At 37.4% G+C, this 22,461-nt stretch overlaps 2 protein-coding genes, 1 long non-coding RNA gene and 1 other non-coding gene across 5 annotated transcripts; 2 read left to right on the top strand and 2 right to left on the bottom strand.

The window, feature by feature from the left end:
• Window positions 1–4,215: 4,215 nt before the first annotated feature.
• LOC140887369 (uncharacterized) lies at window positions 4,216–5,633 on the bottom strand. Its single transcript, XR_012151806.1, has 3 exons — window positions 5,495–5,633; window positions 4,767–4,947; window positions 4,216–4,693 (listed from the first exon to the last, which is right to left on the bottom strand). It is a non-coding gene; the product is annotated as an uncharacterized lncRNA (long non-coding RNA).
• LOC140887368 (cytochrome P450 85A1-like) lies at window positions 4,674–8,017 on the top strand. 2 transcript variants are annotated; one of them, XM_073294584.1, is made up of 8 exons: window positions 4,674–5,014; window positions 5,388–5,709; window positions 5,821–5,970; window positions 6,044–6,289; window positions 6,373–6,459; window positions 6,541–6,619; window positions 7,060–7,166; window positions 7,257–8,017. In XM_073294584.1, exons 1-8 carry the CDS (start codon window positions 4,824–4,826, stop codon window positions 7,467–7,469), a joined length of 1,395 nt encoding a protein of 464 aa, XP_073150685.1. In that variant the 5' UTR covers window positions 4,674–4,823; the 3' UTR covers window positions 7,470–8,017. The 2 variants fall into 2 exon arrangements, with proteins under 2 accessions (XP_073150685.1, XP_073150684.1); XM_073294583.1 differs by having other exon boundaries at window positions 5,388–5,970.
• Window positions 8,018–9,419: 1,402 nt separating this feature from the next.
• Window positions 9,420–11,078, top strand: LOC140891482 (UDP-arabinopyranose mutase 1-like). The gene is made up of 4 exons (XM_073299991.1): window positions 9,420–9,737; window positions 10,133–10,383; window positions 10,466–10,634; window positions 10,767–11,078. Exons 1-4 carry the CDS (start codon window positions 9,420–9,422, stop codon window positions 11,076–11,078), a joined length of 1,050 nt encoding a protein of 349 aa, XP_073156092.1.
• Window positions 11,079–11,933: 855 nt separating this feature from the next.
• Window positions 11,934–12,007, bottom strand: TRNAI-AAU (transfer RNA isoleucine (anticodon AAU)). The gene has a single exon. It is a non-coding gene; the product is annotated as a tRNA-Ile (tRNA).
• Between the last annotated feature and the right edge of the window lie 10,454 nt (window positions 12,008–22,461).

A 22,461-nucleotide genomic window follows, 5' to 3' on the forward strand; every position in this document is an offset into this window, starting at 1 on the left:
GCACGAACATCCATAGCCTTAATAGTATATCGCATCCTATTCTTCCATAGTGCATAATTCGTGCCATCAAGAACTGGAGGTTTCAAGAACGAGTTCGCAACAGACGATGAGTCCATCTTTTCCCTGTAATAAAATAAGCAAACCAAGATCAGTTCTTAGTGTATCAAGAAGATGACTCTGATGCCACTTGTAAGGAAATAACGGTTGCACATAAACAGTTTGAGGTGTTGTCACAAGGTGTTGACAACACCTACTATAACACCTTGAGTAATTTGCAGCGGAAAATAATTTTAAGCGTGTATAAAAAATAAGCAACCAAATAAATAGACTCAAATAAATTAAGCAAGAGTATAAAATACTCTTGCAGCGCTTCAGGGCAAAACTTCACTAGAAAATTTTTCAAAGAGTTTTACAACCCTAAAACTAGTGATTATTGTAAAAATTCAATTTCTCAAAACAATTGAGAAATAAAGAGTAAAAGTTCTCCTAAAAATTCTATGTGGAATAGTATAAAGAAAACGAAATAAGGAGAAGAAAATCTTTGTTGCCAAAACTCGTGTTCATCACACTTTTCGATTATTGATCTTCAAGTGTTCTTCAATGCTTCAAGGCAACACACGACCGATACAAGCTATTCCAAAGATCTTCATAATTCTCTCGTGTACTTCAAGTTCTTTTGGTAAATCTCACGGTTTCTCTCTGTGTATCTCTCTTTTCCTTGTGCACGCATATCTTCAATAAAAAGACCAAGAATTCTTCTTTAGAATGTTTCCTTGTAGGCGTAGGACTCTAGATCTTGATCAAGATAAATCTACACAATAAGTAATTAAATCAATAGATATACGATAATACCATAATCTGATAAACTTAATCATATTTCAAATCAAGTTAATCAAAGAAATAAATAACTTCATGTCCAAGAAAGGCAAAAGATAATAAATAAATTTTTTTTCAAAATAGGATGATTTTAAGGAATAAAATATTCCTTTCAATATCCCCACAAGAAAATATGTTAACACAATATAGCTCTATCTGTCACATACAATATATGGACTGCAATGACAATTTTTCAACTCATTCTGTTCCGTCCAATAAGACCAGAGAACTATCAAAACTGACTAGATCTCTCGTATAAAATAAATGAATTGAGTTAATAATTTGTTGACCCATCAAACTACAAATCGACCCAACCCACTAGCATGACATTTCTATCCACAAGAAATTTATTAACCAAAGAAGATAAAATGACCATGCATACTAAATACATCACAATCCCTCCAAAAAAGCATAATAAATACCTCACGAAAAATAGAAATATGACAATAGTTTCTACCAGCTCTCCATAGTTTATGCTGACAAATCACATCAAAATATCAATGCCACCATTCATCGACAAAAATATGATTATTCGATCTCTATTTGGTACCTAAGCAAAAAGTTCCAATTCTGAATAGTTTTTATGTCCACATTCAAGAAATTTAGGTCAAAATTTTTTTAAAGAGAAGCTCATAATCACAATTTTTAATACATTTTCAAACACTGCTTTAATAAAACTATAATCTCTTGACGTGTCCTCGTGTCTTATTTATGATTATTTCGAGTAAAATGACGATTGATAAGTATTCCAGAGTGTAGTGTGGCTATATATATAATTTATCTACCGTGATAAAAATAAATATGGAGATAAAAAGTTGATATGGGCCGTGGAGAGAGACAAAAAACAAATCAATTTCGATGAAAGAAACGAGTGCACGTGGAAGCATCTTTCACACGTGCACAATATATTCAGGCCTAACTAAGGCCCGTGTTTCCTCTTATGTCCCTCTCAAAGTAAATCACATTGTTATATTTTAAAAACAAACTCACACATATTGATGTTACGATAAAGAGCAGTTACACATTGCTTTATACGTTTATTTAATTTGCAGCCTGTTTTCTCTTCTTCGTTTTTAAGTTTTTTTTTTTTTTTTTTCCAAATTCATGACGTGTTGTACATGATTTTGTCGATGTTGGCAAATGAGAAGGGTCCATGTGCCAGAATTAACGCCCAGTTCATGTAAGATGTTCGCGTACATGATTTTTGTCGATGTTGACATATGAGAATTGCCCATGTGCCCGAATCAACGTTAGATCTATCATTCGATAGATACTGTTCGAAGGGCACGACTTTATTCCCCCGACTAGAGAAAATACAAGAATCGCGGTTGGCCGAGCGACTCACATCCGCACACTCTTATCTCGAAACCTCCCAAGATGAGATCAAGTCATGAAGGGGTATGTAACTTGCACGTTCTCCGAATATAGCTGGACGAAGATAAAAATACCAAACCCCATTTTCCTTTCTCTTTTTTTTTAAAAAATAATAATTCTCCATATCTTTATTATCTTTATCTTTACTATATTATAATACTTCTCTACCTATTTTGATAAGCAAATGATGACACCATTATAATATTGCATTTATACCCTCAAAAATACATTGTCTTTTCATTGTTGGATAAAATAGACAAAAACAATTCAACCTCATTATCTTCATCTCCCACCATCTTCTCCCACTATCTTTGTTTTTTCAAATCAAACGATTTAACTCACTATCTCTCCCACCATCTTTTCAAATCAAATATTTAAAATAAAATAAATATATAAAATTTATATATTATATCACATATGCTTGGATGCTAGTTTGTAATGAAAGATGAGGAAGTATTAAAAAAGCACAAACGAACAAACTGGAGGCCCTCGTGCACATCTGGAGTTCTCATTTACTGATGTTCCAGATTGTGCATGTGTCTCTCTGCCTACGATTTCCCTCTCTCTCAGTCCTCATCAATTGCTCACACACACCTTGTATATATTGTTTTTTTTTCTTCCTTTTCCACATTAATATAATGACCTTGAGAGATTTTCCCAAATCTAATACAACTAATTAAACATCTCACATATCGAGGCTTCATCATACAGAAACAGGAGCAAATTTTAAATCAAGCTCTATGGCAAGTTAAATATCTTCTTCACATTGATATGTTTTCTTATTTATAAAAAGAAAATGCAAAAGAAGAAAGAAACATTATTTTGCAAACAGAAAATGTTAATTGGGTGGTATTTTTCACCAATGAATCTTTTACATCTATCATTTTGGAAACATAAATATTCATTACTGACAAGATATTTTAAACATACAAATCAGTACCAGTTCATATTATCCGTCAAATTTTTTTAAAGTTTAGTCCAACATGGTCAAAGCGAATCTGACAAGAGTAGCATGCATCAATCAGGGAATTGCCCGCAAATTCAGGATTTCAGAAGTTAATAATCGGGCATGAACAAGGTGTCACGTGTAGAACTGGTCTAAGCATATGTATAATCGCCCAAATCTTGGCTCAATCCAATGAATACGATGTGATTTATAATTATATATACCTACAAACATATCAATGTGAAATTCCAGACTTTCATTTTTTTACCCTTGAATCCCATTGAGTCGCTCCCACGGTCCCACTTGGAACAAAAAATAGGTACATCCATACTTTTTTATAAATTCTTTCCCCCAAGAAGTTGTTGGATTCTGCAGTATGGTGAAGATTGGAAGTTTATATGGAAACTTACTCTAAAGTCAAATTTCACGAGAAAAGTTGCCTAGGTATGGAAATCTAGGAGCTATTGGTTCAACCGTCCAAGGCTTCAATCTACTAAAATAGGATAAATATTATGTACATTTGAATTGAATTTGATTACTTGAGATTGAAAGTTCAAAGACATGGAGCCTACCACTTCACTATTGCAACTTGTGTAGAAGGTGAACAGCACCATTCTCACCATAATTAAAATCCCAAAAGAGCATAGAAACCTGTAATGCATACTGTTTTAAGTAAAACTGGGAAGGGGGTGTGGGGCTTTTTTTGTCTTCGATCGAGAAGAGCAACTAGCTTGCAAGTCTCGGATAGTTTGACCAGCAGGCGCAGACTTCTTGTTACACTTAAAAAACACTATGCTTTGAACATATGCATTTATTAAGAAATCAAAATAAGATATGAACAGGGACCGGAATCATCACCTTTTAACTCAGAAGTAAAATAATTTTCAATGTGTGATATCGGTGAAAATGACAAGGGAAGTGAGGTTTTTTTTTTTTTTGATGGATGGATGTAGTTGACAGGGATGTGAAGCATGGAGTCCCCAGTGCTTTGCTTCAGAAGAGGTCTTGTGCATGTGCTTATACAATTCTAACATCAGTCAAAGGTCATTTCTCTAACCAATATGCTTTTATAACAAACATCAATATATAACCAAATTATTTAAGTATAAAAAAATCAGAAGAAAAGCTTACCTAAAAGGTACTTCAACCATGTAATAATCACATTTCAGGACAAATCGGGGGAAAAAAATTGAGTTTCGAGCACTTAATACATTTTGAAACAAAATCAGCATTATTTTACCTTTTGTAAAAAACAAGTGGGAATTGGATGGTGGTTGACCACCTTTGGTCACCTTCATTGGAATTGTGCAGACCACATTTAAATCGACAAATCAACTAAATCTCATGCTTAACCGCATTTTCAAGATTCTTGATTTTAATGATATTCGTGTTAATATCACTTTGTTTTTACAATTGTTTTTCAAATGTTAAAGCTAGGTCCTACCTCACAGCGAGCATGGTTTTGGCGGATTAGGCCTCTTCTCTCACCATATTCAACTGGCATTCCGCAGTCTATATAAGCATACATGAAGTCACGAAATGATAACAAGAAATAGAGCAACACCCATACCTTTTACAGATATCTTCTCTCCCTTCCTGAAGTGGTTAAAGCTTCAAAGGAGAATTAATGGCTGCCTTAGAGGTATTTCTTGTGGTAATATGGGGGCTCTGCATCTTGAGTACTGCTTTACTGAGATGGAATGAGGTCAGGTACAGGAAGAAAGAGTTGCCTCCTGGTATCATGGGATGGCCTGTTTTTGGAGAGACAACTGAATTTCTTAAGCAAGGTCCAGACTTCATGAGAAGCAAGAGATCGAGGTTTCGTATCATTCTTTCTCCAAATAACAGATTCAATAAATTATATCATATTTCATCAGACAACCACTTGTTTGTTAACACAAATATAGATGAATGACAAACTTGGAAGCATTAAACAACCACCATAATGGATGCTTGAAATGTTTATGTGCATGTAAGACAGCTAAAACAGAAAAAGACGTTAGAAAGTAATTCATGCACTAGTTTGACGGGCAACAATCAAATGTGTTGTTTTCTATGTGTACTCACGTTAACCAAATCCGACAATTTTGCCCAGATTATAGTAATGCTATAATATTTTCTTGATCAATGACCGACTATTGAGTGTTTTTCATGTAATTTGATTAATGGTTCCCTCTTTGTGGCAACACAGGTATGGGAGTTTTTTCAAATCCCACTTACTGGGCTGTCCTACCATTGTTTCAATGGATCCCGAGCTAAATAGATATATTCTAGTGAATGAAGCAAAAGGACTTGTACCTGGATATCCCCAGTCGATGCTAGACATCTTAGGCGAGTGCAACATTTCAGCAATTCACGGCTCTGCTCACAAGTACATGAGAGGGGCATTGCTCTCCCTCATAAGCCCCACCATGATCAAAGGTCAACTTCTACCGAAAATCGATGATTTCATGAGATCCCATCTCAGCAATTGGGATAACAAATCCATTGACATTCAAGAGAAAACCAAGGAGGTTTGCATTGGAAACCCTTTGATCAAATTCAAGAATCATTTCACTCAGTTATACTCAATGATACTCATTGTGCCTTTTGTTCTAACACAACACCACCATTATATTTTTCAGATGGCTTTTTTATCATCCCTGATGCAAATAGCGACCAACGAATGCAGCTCCATATCTAAAATATTCATGCCAGAATTCTTCAAGTTAGTGCTAGGAACTCTCTCTCTGCCTATCAACCTTCCAAATACAAACTACAACCGTGGATTTCAGGTAACTTGTTACCAAGTCACTGAATTCCAGTCAAGAAATTACCAAGACTACTTACATATTAAACTTGACACAGGCTAGGAAAACCATCACAAACTTGTTGAGGGGGCTGGTAGAGAAGAGAAGAGAGTCTGAAGAAACCCAAAATGACATGCTTTATCTCCTAATTAACTATGAACAGAATAATATCAAGCTAAGTGATGAGGACATAATTGACTTGGTCATCACAATCTTGTATTCTGGATATGAGACGGTCTCGACTACATCAATGATGGCCATAAAATATCTTCGTGATCATCCAAAAGTGCTTGAAGAATTAAGGGTGAGTGGAAACACTCAATCCTAAGTATGCTTATCTAGGCTACATATATACTCCATATCCTAATTTGATTTCAACTTTTGTAGAAAGAACATATGGAAATTAGAGAAAGAAAAAGGCCTGAGGACCCTATCGATTATAACGACTACAAATCGATGCGCTTCACACGTGCCGTAAGTATCAAAAACTATCAACTGAGATTGGTACTAGACAAGATCTCAACAAGCTGACGCAACATTATATTTTCATTGCAGGTCATATATGAGACATCAAGATTAGCTACAATAGTGAATGGAGTGTTGAGAAAAACAACAAGAGATATGGAGATAAACGGTGTGTATAATGTTTTCCCCACTTCGATGCATTCTTTTTGGTTTCTTCTATGTTTTACAGTTCACAAACGGTAAGGCTTCCCTGGCTCAACGAGTAGTCCTTAAATTCTTTGGCTTAGTGACGTTATAAAACATATATAATTTACATAAAAAAAATAGCAGTTGCATACTTAGCAATGATATAAAAGAGATACAGTTTTATGTATGGACCCTACTCCACTCAAGATCCAAATGGCAACTTAATCGTTCCCAAACATGACATCGCATTGATGACCCTGCATGTCCAAATAAGTTATTATGTCCATCATTTTGGATGTGGAAGGTTCATTTCTCCTACTGTCATTCACGCAATCAAAGAACAAGTGGTTCACTAATATTAAGTTTTCGCTCGAGTCAAGCTGGTGCACTGTATAATAACTAGTCTCTTTTTTATATTTTCAGGATACATGATTCCACGAGGGTGGAGGATATATGTTTACACAAGAGAAGTCAACTACGATCCTTGCCTTTATCCCGATCCATTATCCTTCAATCCATGGAGATGGCTGGTTCGTAGTAACAAGTCCCCCATTAATTTCATCCACATGATACTCCTTGGATTCGTTTCGAACTAAGACAAATAGTGTTCCAAATTGCAGGAAAAGGGCCTAGAGAACCAACACCATTTCTTGATCTTTGGAGGTGGAACTAGGCAGTGTCCCGGAAAAGAACTCGGCCTGGCCGAAATCTCTACTTTCCTTCACTATTTCGTGACACAATACAAATGGGAAGAAGAGGGTAAAAACAAGATAATGAAATTTCCAAGGGTTGAAGCGCCTAATGGTTTCCATATACGGGTTTCTACCCACTAACCACCACTATTATAGATATGTACAAAGTACAAAAAATATAAAAAAGCAGATCAGGTTAGCGTTTGTGGATGTAAGTATTTTCCAGCTAACACGAGCATCAGAAAATGAATTGAACTTCATTAGGCATGATGATTTTTGCAATGTCGATACATTGGAACTCTAGCAACTCAAGCCCCCAACTGCAAATAAGCTAATTTCGATTCATAGTATTTTCTCAAATGAATCTCCCCAGCTGTTGAGTTATGATGTGCCCTCTGCCAGTGATCGTTACATATTACCAAAGCTCGAATAGCGAAAAATGCAACACATAGTTTAACACAAACGTTTCTAGATAATATTAGCAAGCGATTAAATTAAGAATGCCAAAAAAAAAAATCGTGAGCTGTGGAATTATTTGCCAATAATTGTTGAGCTTGGACGCCAGATTGATTCAATCCTGGACCTTTTCAGCTGAAAAATGCTCATCAATTTGGATATCTTTTTCGGCCTCCGTCGAAACTAATCGGCGCCATGAAACAAACCTCTGCAAGCCCTTCCAACTTCTTCCCAAAAAGTACTAGGCCGAGACGCAATAGTAATTAATAATTAATAATTTTTTTAAATAACCCATTATTTATAATTTTATTTTAAATATATATAGTTATAACTTTCTTTAATTTAATTTAAATTTTATTGTAGAAAATATGAACTAAAATATTTAAATTTATATTATATATATATATATATATAGTGTGTCAAAAAAATATACAGTAAATATATATAAAAGATATTGTAAGCACCACGTTTTATCTATATTATCTCTACTATTATATAAAGGTTGAGATTTATTTAGAAACTATTTTGGCCTGTTTGATGACATCAATGTAAATTTATAATTTAAACTCTCAAACATGCATTATAGTTCATATAGATACCGTTTGGTAGGTATGATATGATAAATAATATATAGATAAGTGATATAATGTAATAAAAAATAAATAAATAATGATAGTTAATATAGTATTTGATTTGATTGATAGATTATAGTTTATTTGATTTGATTGATTAAATTTTATGGTAAACATGATAAATTATCATTTTGTCCTTTTAACAATAAATAATATTATTTATAAAGGGTAATATAGTAATTTAAATTCAATGATTTGATTGATGTAACATAAATAATTAATGATTTGTTTGATATAGAATAAATAATTAATAGATGAATAAATAATATGACGAGAAGAACACGAGATTAGATAAGATAAGTTATACATAGATTAATTATAAAGGCTATCAAACTGTATCATAGATTATTGGAAAAAAACGGTAAAAAAAACTCAAGTTGCATTTCTCATCCCATTATAATTAAATAAAAAAAAAAAACTACCCACCATCTATATTATGCTAAAATTAAGGATCCATTTCAATTAATTTGACTGTATTTTTCTTTAATATCAACATATTATTTACAAATTATTAAAATTTCACGTTTATTATAATTTTAACTAGACATTAATTACATACACACAAAGGTTGTTAGTCTTTGATAACCGGGCGATACATGATGTGAAGTCATGTTAGTATTTATTTTTATTTAAAAAAAAAAACAAAAACAAAATTACCGTCCCCAACCAATTTCATGTCTGGCCCAAATATTTGATCCGCCCCGGCCGCTCCCCAGCACATTAGGGCTGTCAAATTCGGGCCGGCCCAATAATAAAGGGAGAAAAATATTTGCTCCAACATTTATTTAATTGAAATAAATAAATTTTTTAAAAATATAACAGATGGCCTCCCAATAAAATAGGATAGATTATCTGATTTGAACGAGTCCCCAACCATGCAAAAATCCCATCAGTACGTACCTCATATTGTCTATATAAACCAAACCACGTAACCCTTTCTCAAACTTCAAACAAATCCGAACCCAACAACACTGAACAATCTCCAACTCCTCCACCCGCTCCCATGGCCGCCGCCGCAGCTCCTCCGCCGCTTAAAGACGAGCTCGACATCGTGATTCCGACCATACGAAACCTCGATTTCTTAGAGATGTGGAGGCCGTTCTTCCAGCACTATCATCTTATCATAGTGCAGGACGGTGATCCTTCGAAGACGATTAAGGTCCCCGAAGGATTCGATTACGAACTCTACAATCGGAACGACATTAACAAGATCTTGGGACCGAAAGCGTCGTGTATTTCGTTCAAGGATTCGGCTTGCCGCTGCTTCGGATACATGGTTTCGAAGAAGAAGTATATCTACACCATTGATGATGACTGTTTCGTAAGCTTAATTTATATATACTCTCATCTTCTACTTTTTTCAAACAGTGTCTGGTTCGTTACCGATTATAAATCTCGTGTTTTATAATTTTGTGTCACCTGATCTCGATATAGATGTCATGTTTTGAATATGGTTACGAGACGAAAACCAAATTTCAACAAAGTCAGGGAGACTAAAATCTAATAATTTGATTATTACCTGTTTTGATTACTAAATTATAGTAATCCACGTATAAATTTTAAATATTAACTAATTTTGTTCAAAAAGTAGCTAGTAATGACTACTTCAAATGAAAGACAAAAATTTGGTTGATATATATATATGTGTGGCACATTCTATATATGCTGGACATCACGTTAAAAAACAAACAAAAGCACTGATGGATTATTTTGTAGGTTGCAAAAGACCCGACAGGCAAAGACATAAATGCCTTGGAACAACACATCAAGAATCTGCTATCTCCATCAACTCCACATTTCTTCAATACGTTGTATGATCCTTTTAGAGAAGGCACAGATTTCGTGCGTGGATACCCGTTCAGCCTCCGGGAAGGCGTGAAAACCGCCGTTTCTCATGGCTTGTGGCTGAACATCCCCGACTACGACGCTCCCACACAGCTTGTCAAGCCTCTCGAGAGAAACACCAGGTAATTAAACATATATATATATACACACACTCATTTCGTCACTTCCTTTAATTTCAAGAATCTCATTATATATATGTTTCAGGTATGTTGATGTAGTGCTAACAATCCCAAAAGGCACATTATTTCCCATGTGTGGAATGAATTTGGCATTCGATCGTGATCTTATTGGCCCTGCTATGTACTTCGGACTTATGGGAGATGGCCAGCCTATCGGACGATACGACGATATGTGGGCTGGCTGGTGTACCAAGGTGCATATAATATATATATATATATATACACAAACTTCTCCTAGTTTGGTTGTTTTGTTTGAGGGACTAGAAAGATTAATAATAAGATTATATATGTACTCTTTTGATGGTTTTAACTGATAATGTATTTAGGTTATTTGTGACCATTTGAACTTGGGAGTGAAAACTGGGCTCCCATATATTTGGCATAGCAAAGCAAGCAACCCATTTGTGAACCTTAAGAAGGAGTACAAAGGTATCTTCTGGCAAGAAGAGATCATACCATTCTTCCAAGCCGCAACTCTTTCAAAGTCATCCGACACTGTACAGAAGTGTTACATCGAACTCTCCAAACAAGTCAAAGAGAAGCTTGGAAAAGTTGACCCTTATTTTGTGAAGCTTGCCGATGCCATGGAAACGTGGATTCAAGCTTGGGATGAACTCAATCCTCCCAAAGCCAACTAATTAGCTAGCTAGGGCAATTCATTTATATTAAGATTTTGATTTTTTTTCCTTTTTTTTTTTCCTTTTATAATCTGGCTTTTTGTTGGGGTTTATACATGGATCTTTTTTTGTGTTTAAATTCAGCTTTAAAATTAATGGTCATACTCTCAATCCCACTTTTTTATTTTAATTTGTGGCCCATTAGTCTCGATCTGCAGTAATAATTCCTAAAGTCTTGAGCTATCCAGATGACACCTCATAGTGAACTTACGTAAATTTATAAACAAAATTAACTACTACCGATATTTTTTTTGATATATAGAAAATCGGTTGATCACGTGGTTTCTAGCCAGTCATCTAGTAGATGACAATCTCGTAACAGAGTCAGAAAATTTTATTGAGGAAGACGGAATTTTATTATTGTTATTTTTAAATTATTATTAAAATTAATATTAATGGTAAAAAATATTTATTAAACAATTGGGCTGGAGTTATAGCTTCTCTTTTTTTAAAAAAATAAATACATTGTTAAATTAAAAAAAAACGACCGTAAAAAAATTACGTACCACTACAACAGTTCATCATTATTTTACGTGCCAACTGCCACAGTTCATCATTATCCCTCATCGGCTGCAACACTTTTCATAAAAATTATGATCGACTCAAAAGTAGCATTAGTTCAAAACATTATCCTGGAACTAAATTAAAATTAAACAAAACAAAACAAGCGCCGTTGCCGGTGATCGAACCCGGATCACCCCCGCGTGACAGGCGGGCACACTCACCACTATACTACAACGACTTTGATGCTAATGTAAGACAATTAATATTTTATTTACAAAACAAAGTTTAATAAACACAAAATAATCAAAAAGATGGCCCATGCAGGTCTCGAACCTGCGACCTTCGCGTTATTAGCACGACGCTCTAACCAACTGAGCTAATAGGCCGTTGTTGTTCAAAAGAGTATTGTCATTGAATATTAATGTTTCGTACATGGTTGAACTGTTCCCCATCCTTGTTCCATCATTACTTGTGTTGTTAAATATGGGTAAAATAATGTTAATAAAATGGATTGTATTGTTATAAATTACGAGCTTGTGTTTAAAATTTTAAGTAATATTACATCTATGCATATTTGCACTTTGTTTATGTTTTCACATTTTTTTTCCCTTTTGAGTTGGGGGAGGGGATTTGTAGTGACCCTTACCCGTATCAGATATTAAACAGAACTTAGGCATGCAATTAACTTAATAAACCGATATCAGAATAAACTGCGAAAACATTACTAAAATTACAATCCCAAGGCAAGAAATCTATAAATACCCAAATATAATACAACCAAATCGAATAGATGTATCAATCCAATGACAACAGAAATAAAACCTAGGCGAAGCTCCAGCTGGCCAACCACTCCCTAGCCCCTCTTGGATCCACCCGCCTCATCCAATCGCAAACCTGCCCCATGGAATAGGGTGTCCAGAAAATACAGAGTACGAAACGTGAGCATAAAACGCTCAGTACGAGAGTATGAATATACATGCATGCAAAGTGAACTCCCTATAACTCGAGGTCAAGGATCAGATAACAGAGACAGACCGGACCCTGGTATGTAGCACGCTGTGCCGTCGCTTCAGGAGGTGGCTCACATACCAAAATACCAGTGGATACTCCGGACCCAAATCGATGGAAGTCCATCCACCAACAGGATAGGGTACAACCCTACTAACAGAAATTTCGAAGGAGATAGCTCAATATGCAAATGAATGCAGTATAAATCAATGACATATAAATCATGCAGTCACATAATACATGCATACTCAGTCAGGATATCTCGAACAGTACTTTCGTACCTCAAATCAGTGCAAGCTCTACCAACTCTAGGTCCACGCCTATAGTCTGCTCTACACTTTCAAATGATACTACTATCATTATAGTGCTCTAAAAGCCTTAACTAAGCTATTGCATACTCCTAAATATTTATAGGAAGCAAAAGCTATACCTTCATCCGTCGTTAGCCCTTTGCTGTCGAGTGCCTCAAAACTAGGCCACAGCTCCGCTACGACGCCTGGACTGCTATGCCACTTCCGGATTCCCAACGGGACGCCTAGAATTCCCTAGATCTGAGTTAGAAGGCTAAAAAATCGAGAGAGAAGAGGTGATTGGTGCACTTCAAAAATGAGCTCGGCACCCCCTATTTATAGACGGAGTTCGGATCATCCGAACTGGACTTCGGGTCGTTCGAACACGTTCGGGTCGTCCGAACTGGGCTTTGGGTCGTCCGAACCCGATATTACGTCATTACTTACGTCAGCATGATGACGTCATCCATGACGACTGTCGGCAGTGATGAAACTTAAAATTTGTAATTATTTATATGTTAAAAAATGTGTTTTAAAATTTAAGTTTAATTAAAATTATGAAGTTGTATTATTTTAGTGTTATGTGTTTATATTTAAATGTTTTACTAAAATGTTGTATTTTACGGTTTGCGCAGGTTTGGTAAAAATAAAATTACTCAAGCTACAGAGGTCATAATGAAGTAATCTCAAAACCTGTAGAATCACAAAAGAGGCATCTTCAACTTTGTAGAAGACAAGAAATTCCAAAAACTTCATTAAGATGATCAAAATAATCAAACATCAAAATGGAGACAGATTTACTTTTACTATGACCAGCTTGGAGTAAAAATATCATAAGTATTTCATATTTTATCCAAAAGGGGTGAATGAGTTGTCAAAACACATCTACAGACAAAGGGCTACGTGTTATATGTTTTATGCAGAAGCAAAATCGGAAGTCTAAGGCATCAAACATGCCAAGTAAAGTTGGGTCAATGTATTGACATTCAAGGAGACAAACACCCACCAACTTTACTATTCCATATTTAATGAGTCTTGGACCCTTGCTCTCATTTGGCCTATAAATAGATGTGTTGTATAAGCTTTGTAGTGTGCAAGAGGTAGAGAAGTACTCATTTGTAAAATAAATATTGTGTGTGTGAGAATAAAAGTTTGAGTGTGCATATTTCTCAAGTTCAAGTATGAAATTTATTTTATCCTTACTCTTGAGTTTCATGTTCATGGCAAGCTAAATCTTTTTATGTCAAGGTGAAAAGGTTTCATTGTTGGTCAAGTAAGATTGTTTATATTTTGTATATTCTTCTCTTGTTGAATCCGACATTTTGGTGATAACAAACAACAACTCATTGTATAGGAATGTGCTGCCAATCTTTTGTATTTCAGGAATCTACTACAACTCCTACCGCAACCGTCTAAACCCTTCAAGTTATCTACCGGAAGCTTGTCAACCGCCTTTGTCTCTCGACCGGTTGCAGTCACAAGCCTATCGACTGGTTATTCAAACCAGCAGAGGATAAATCTATCTACCGGTAGAATGCCAACTGCTTATCAAGATATCTCAAGACAAATACTTGAGACAAGACGTTCATTGCAAGATCTTTTATCAAAAGCAGAACCGACGTTTCAGAAGATCTGTTGACTCTTGCATCGAGAGATAAACCGGCGTATCAGAAGATCTGTTGACTCTTGCATCGAGACAACAGGTTGCACTAAAATGGCAAAAACGCAGAATGGCTACAGATAAAGCATTCGACCGTTTATACCAATTTTGGACCCTGGAAGTTGTCTGAATTTAAAGAAGTGTACGATCTTCATGCAGAATCATCAATGCATTTATGAAACATTAAATGTGCATTCAATGCAGCATCAGAACGTTCAAAATAAAGACGTTGATGATTGACCTATATAAAGGGAAGATTGCTCAAGAAGTGAAGAAGACAATCAACACGAAAAATCTCAATCAACTCAATCACTTGAATACTATCAGAAGTCCTCATCTGATATACTGAAGCAATACTTGAGCACACTTACAAGATCATTCACTTGCTGCTCAAATAAACCCTCGCCTACAGTTTACATATCTGATCTTCAAGGATCATCCTAGGGTTTCCAAGCCTCTCGACCGCTCTGTAGTTTGAGAAGCTCAACCGGACTGTATTCATTATTGAAGAGACTTGAAGCTACTCTGAAAGCTTCCACCAGTTTGATAAGAACTGAGAATCTTATCTGTGTAAATCTAGGAGTTTCGGATTAGGCATTGGATAAGTCCTAAGTCTGAAGTGGGTGTATTGCAAGACGTTGTAATAACCAAAGTCTTCTAGTGAATTCCTTTCTAAGTGGAAGAAGGGGAGACGTAGAAGGATTAAGCCTTCGAACTTCCATAAATCGTGCCTTAGTCTTTACTGCATATTTATCTTATATATTGCTCATACATCGTGTTATAACTTGCCTTTGCATCACTAAAACCTCTGAACTATTTTCGCACTATTTAAGTTGTTCAAACCGTTTTAGAAGTTGAGAAAACAGATTAAGTGAACTAAACTTCACTTGATCATTTTGAAAAGAAAGAAAATAAGTTTCAGAGTGTATTCACCCCCCCTCTACCCTCTGAACCGATCCCAACAAGTGTTATCAGAGAGGGTTCCTTTCTCAACTGCTGATCTAAAGTTTTTAAAATCATGACTTCTTTCAACAAAATTCCTATGTTTTCTAAAGAAGATTATGATGACTGGAAAATTCGCATGCAGGCACATCTTGCAGCACAGGACGATGACATGCTACATGTCATAACAGACGGTCCTATCAAAATCATGAAGGTCAACCCAGCTCTAACCGATGGTGCAGGACAAATGATTGAGAAACCAAGAGCTGAGTGGACTACTGAGGACAAAAAGAAGGCCAATCTTGACAATGTAGCCCGGGACATCCTATACAAAACATTGGACAAGAACATGTTCAGCAAAATCAAGTCATGCTCCACAGCAAAGGAGATTTGGGAGAAGCTCACTCAGCTGTGTGAAGGAAATGACCAGACCAAGGAAAACAAGCTCACCATGGCCATTCAAAAATATGACAATGCCAAAATGAAGCCAGGGGAAACCATGGCTGAATTTGATGAACGGTTCAGTAGTATCATTTGTGATCTTATTGCTTTAGGAAAAACTTATACTAACCGTGAAATTGCTGTGAAGGTTATGAGAGCTCTGCCCAAAGAATGGGAGATCAAGACAGTGGCCATGAGGGAGTCAAAAGACTTAAGCAAGGTTGAACTGCATGATCTCTTTGCATATCTCAAAGCCTACGAGTTCGAGCTCAACATGAGGACAGAAGATGAACCATCTACCTCTCAACCAACCAAGGCCTTAACCTCAACGGTGATACGTCCACCGGTCGAGGAAGCTCCAAAGAGATCAGCTGAGCAAATCAGCAACGAAGCCATGACACTCTTTTGGTAGATTTATGCGTAAAAACAATTCTAAAAATTATCATAAATCGGACCATACAGACGATGGTCCTACTTGTTTTAACTGTGGCAAGCCAGGCCACTTCATTGCAGATTGCACCAAGCCTAAGAGCAATGATCAGAAGCAACTCTTCGAAAGAAGAAGGGGCAAGGAGGACAAGAGGACGTTTAGAAAAGGAAGAGACCAAAGGGTTCTAGTAGCAGACGAAAGCAAAAGCAAGTGGGCTGAGTCTGACTCTGACAACCCCAATACCGGAAGCTCTTCAGATGACAGCGATGATGAAAAGGTGGAATGCCTTATGGCTGACATCGAAGAAGAAGCTGAGGAGGTATTTGACTTTGGTTCACCTGAATTTACTAACAGTGATCTAGTTACTGCTTTACACGAAATGGCTAATGAATACAAAGCATTATCCAAGGAATTCGAGGAGGTAAAGGCAGAAAGAGCTGACCTAAAAGATAAGTCAAGCGAATCAAGCTGCATGCAGCGAAAAGAGCTTGATGGTCTTAAGGTCAAGCTAAGTCTGCTGGCTACTGAGAATGACACCTTGAAAAGAGTGTTCCAAGCAACCTTGACTGAGAACAAAAAACTACTTGAAACAATTAAGGCTTGGAATAAATATTCTGTAACCATTGACAAGATTCAAGAAATCCAAAGACCGGCACATGACAAAACCGGTCTAGGGTTTGGAACAAATGAACAGTCTATGAAATCTTGTATTCAGTCAAGCCTGGACAAAGGCAATCTTAACAAAATAAGATTTGTCAGGTCCAGCACGATATATGAACATGATGAGTGCAGCTTTGACAAAAATCAGAAAGTATCTAACGAACGAAGCTCTAAGCATAGAGGGCTGGGATATGTGGATCCCCAGATCTCTAATCAAAGAGGAACTTGGATTAAACCAAAACCTAATGAAAGAAGAAAGGGAAACCAATCTAATTTCAAAAGGCCATGGAATGAGTCTAACTACTCTAAGAGAAGATGGTCAAAGGAGAAGCCTTACCAGTACTTTAATTGCAGGCCAGTTCAAAAGAGGTACAGGCTAACTGATAAAGATAAAAAAGGCAAGCAGCACACAGCAACCTCACAAGCACACACATTTACTGCTTATCGACCGCACAGATTTCTGGACACACACACGGGCAAACCTGTAAGGGTGTTCCAGGTGTGGGTCCCGAAAGGGCTAATCCGACCTGGACCCTACTAGATATGGGTACCAAAAGTTCTTCACTTTTTGCAGGTACTAAAAGTCCAAACGGGCGAGAAGACCACTTCTATCAAGGACACTACCTGGTACTTAGATAGTGGTTGCTCACGGCACATGACAGGGAATCCAGAACTTCTAACAGAAGTTGTGCTGTGCAAAGGACCAAAGATCAGCTTTGGAGACAACTCCAAAGGTAAAACCGTGGATAAGGGTAAGATTATCCATGGTAACATCATTATTAAAGATGTGTTGCTTGTTCTGTGCTATAATTTGATAAGTATTAGTCAACTATGTGACAATGATCATTCGGTCGAGTTTCACAAACACACTTGCATCATCAAAAATGACAAAGGTGAGACTCTTATGACCGGTGTAAGAGACCTAAACACCTACAAGGTAAACTGGTCTTGCTCACATATTTCTTCACCTACTTGTCTTACTGCTCATCATGATAAACATTGGTTGTGGCATAAGCGGTTAAATCATCTAAATTTTAAGTCCATCTCTAACTTGAGGAAGCATGATTTGGTTTCTGGTCTGCCTGAAGGAGATTTTATAAAAGACAAAGTTTGTCCTGCTTGTCAACTAGGAAAGCAGGTGAGAGAAACCTTTAAAAATAAAGGGTGTATGTCTTCTTCCAAATGCCTAGATTTACTTCACATGGACCTATTTGGTCCTATACCAGTAAGAAGCATAGGGGGAATGAGATATGCTCTTGTTGTTATAGATGACTTTTCTCGATTTACTTGGGTCATCTTTCTCTCTTCAAAAGATCAAAATGCACCTCACCTGATTAAGCTTTTTAAACTCTTGCAAAATGAACAATCTACTGTGATAGATAGAATCAGGAGTGATAGAGGGACTGAATTTTTAAACACCACTCTTATGACTCATCTAGATGATCAGGGAATCAAGCATGAGTTGTCAGCTGCTAGATCCCCACAGCAAAATGGGGTGGCTGAAAGAAGGAACCGTACTTTAAAAGAAGCAGCCAGAACTATGATTGCTGATTCAAATGTTTCTCAAAGGCTTTGGGCAGAAGCAGTTAACACAGCTTGCTATACTCAAAACAGATCTATGATTAATAAACGATTTAACAAAACTCCATATGAGATCTGGAATGGCACAAAACCTGATATTTCATACTTCAAAATTTTTGGGTGCAAATGCTTTATCCACAACAATGGCAAAAATCATTTGACAGCCTTCGATGCCAAAGCAGACGAAGGAACTTTTATTGGTTACTCAGCCGTTAGCAGAGCTTATCGAGTGTTCAATCAAAGATCACTAACGGTCGAGGAAACCATTCATGTTGTTTTTGATGAATCTACTCTTTGTACATAACAAACTCAAGGGAGCATAAATGATCTGAGTCATAGACTGGAAAACACAAATCTACAGGAAGAAAGTGACAGTGATCCATATCCTCCAAAGAAGGATGATCCAGTTCCCTCTCCCGTGTGTGATCAAACAAGGCCAGAAGAGGATCCACCGGTTGATAACGATCCTCCTGCCAATGATGATCCAGTAAACGAGGACGTTCGTCAACCAATTGATGACAACCCTTTAGGGAATTATTTTAGGTGGAACAAAGATCATCCACCTGGGTTGGTCATAGGTGACCCTTCTGCTCCTCGAAAAACACGTGGTCAAATGATTAATGAATTCTTGCATGCAGCTTTCATATCTCAGGTAGAGCCCAAGAAGATAGATGAAGCTCTATCAGATGCCAGCTGGATTGAAGCTATGCAAGAAGAGTTGAATCAATTCACCCGCAACAATGTTTGGCATCTAGTTCCTCGACCGGAAAATCAAAATGTGATTGGAACTAGATGGGTGTTTCGTAACAAGCTCGATGAACATGGCACTGTTGTGCGTAACAAAGCTCGGCTTGTTGCACAAGGATTCAGACAAGAAGAAGGCATAGACTTTGAGGAATCCTTCGCGCCAGTTGCAAGACTAGAAGCAATCCGCATCTTTCTTGCCTATGCAGCTTTCAAGGACTTTAAAGTTTATCAAATGGATGTCAAGTCTGCATTCCTCAATGGTCTACTTCAAGAAGAGGTGTACGTTGAACAACCACCAGGTTTTGTCAATCCTACTCATCCTCAATATATCTATAAACTTGACAAAGCCCTCTATAGATTAAAACAAGCACCGCGTGCATGGTATGATACATTACTAAATTTTTACTGAAACATGATTTCCAAATTGGAACGGTCGATAAGACCTTGTTTAAATTTGTAAAAGGTGATCATGTGTTACTAGTACAAATTTATGTTGATGACATTATATTTGGGTCAACTAACCCCAAGTTGTGCTCAAAGTTCTCTAAGATGATGCAGGAGAAATTTGAAATGAGCATGATGGGCGAGCTAAATTTCTTTCTTGGATTGCAAGTGAAGCAACTTGAAACTGGAATATTTATCAATCAATCCAAGTATGCCAAGGAATTGGTAAAGAATTTTGGAATGAAACAGTGCTCAACTGTATCTACCCCCATGAGTACATCAATCAAGCTTGATAAAGATGAAGGGGGAATCCCGGTCGAGGTAACAATGTATCGAGGCCTTATTGGCTCATTGATCTATTTGACTGCCAGTCGACCGGATATCATGTATTCAGTTTGTTTATGTGCTAGATTTCAAGCAGCACCTAAGCAATCTCATTTCATTGCCGCCAAACAAATAATTAAATATATTAAAGGAACTACTAATGTGGGTCTTTGGTATCCCAAAGATTCAAATCTTAATCTTATTGGATATTCAGATGCAGATTATGCAGGTTGTAGAATTGATAGCAAAAGTACAAGTGGCACATGTCAATTCCTTGGAGATAGACTAATTTCGTGGTCAAGTAAGAAGCAGACATCAATTGCTACCTCGACCGCCGAAGCAGAATACCTTGCTGCTGGCAGCTGTTGTGCTCAAATACTCTGGATTCAACAGCAGCTTAATGATTATGGAATCCGGTCGAGTGAAGCTCCAATCTACTGTGACAATACAAGTGCCATAGCCATCACTCACAATCCAGTGATGCACTCTAGGACAAAGCACATTGATGTCAGGCATCACTTTATCCGAGATCATGTCTTAAAGAAGGAAATCAGGCTGGAATACATCTCTACCGATCAGCAAGCAGCAGACATATTCACCAAGCCTTTACCGGACGCTAAGTTTTCATATTTTCGAAATATTCTTGGCTTAGTAGATCTAAGTTAGTATGCATGCTTTTAGGGGGAATGATTGCTAGTATGACGTTAATAGCTTAGCTGTTACATTGCCATAAATGTTGGCATATCATCCGCCTTTAGCTAGTCTCTGACAGGCTCCGTACTAGCAGCTTTGTGCTTTGAACCAAATGACATTGATTGGGCGCGGTGATTATACTCTTCAAAACTTTTTGAATTTCAAAAATAATTTTCATGACATCATCATATGGCCCATAGGTTCCTATATATACTTCTTTACACTCGTATATCAACCTTTCACCGTTGCTAAAGCTTTCATATTGCATTAAAAGTTCTATCGTATTACTATCAAGCTTTTGCTTACTCTCTGCTCGAGTTCTTATCTACAGCTATCATGTCGATCCAGAAGACTTGCCTTGCAATCAACTTTGATTCCGTTATTGAGGCAAACAATGCAGGAATCACTGAGGTCTTCACCATGCTTGAAGCCTCTGGACTGAAGAAGTTTTTGGGAAGCAGCGCCATCTGCCTGTCTTGAAGGAGTTCTTTGCAACCGCTCAAATCGAGCATGGGACTGTCAAATGCTTGATTCGGACAGAGTCCTACTCCTTCAATCAAAAGTTCTTCGCCAGCACATTTGATCTGCCCTCTAGGGGTTTGACAAAATGCGCGGATCTTCCCGATGGTAACTGCTCATACTGGTTGAAGGAATTCTCAACCACTGATGCTCCGATCAAACTGCCGGCTCAGAAGACATCTCTTAAAGCTCCATTCAGGCTATTGACCAACATCGTGGCCAAGAATCTTCTTGCCAAGGCTGGATCGTACGACAAGGTGACGATGGAGAAATTCCAATACATGGCTTGTATCGCCTCCAAAATCAACATCAACTGGTCAGACATATTGTTCACTACTTTATGTGAAATGATCAGGGGAAAAGGGCAATCCGAGGGATTTGCTCTGCAAATTTGCCACACCTTGAGCGTCCTTGGAGTAGACTTCTCCAAGACTGAGCCTCTGCATCCCACCAAATGGCTCAACAAGTCTACCATCTTCAAGTTTCTGAACAAGAAAGAGGTTGCGGTCGACACTCTGCCTTCAACCGCAAGTGTTGTTGCTGTCACTCAACCGCTTTCAACAGTCCCGGTAGCGGCCAAACCAGCCCATACCAAGAAATCTGCCAAGCGTCAACTTATCATAGAGTCTGACTCTGAAGAAGAATCACGTGAGAACGTTCCACTGATTCAAGCCTTCAGCAAGTCATCTCCTTCTGTCTCCAAAGCAGCTGTGCCATCCACGCCTGCAGGCGAGAAGAAGAGGCAGCACATGAAGTTAAAGTCCCTTTCTGGACTTGCTCCTACCGTTCCAACACCAATTCTGCCAACGGTCGAGACTACTACCACTACTGCTACTACTGCTCCACGTCCTACCAAGGGTGTGATAATCATGGAAGGTGCCTCATCAACTCCAAAGGTCACTCTCGCTGATCCCAAGGACAAAGGGAAAGGTGTGATGATCTACTCACCTAAGGCTCAACTAGCAGCTACTGTAGAGCTTAACTTGATCATCTCTCACGTTCTCCGCACTGTCAAGCGTCACCTACAACGCTTTGACAGATGGCATCATTCCCGTACTCACCTAACGCTTGCTCAAATATTTCCTAAGTGGAAAACTCTGA

The sequence above is a fragment of the Henckelia pumila genome, chromosome 3, assembly GCF_033568475.1.
Source record: "Henckelia pumila isolate YLH828 chromosome 3, ASM3356847v2, whole genome shotgun sequence".
NCBI lineage: Eukaryota > Viridiplantae > Streptophyta > Magnoliopsida > Lamiales > Gesneriaceae > Henckelia > Henckelia pumila.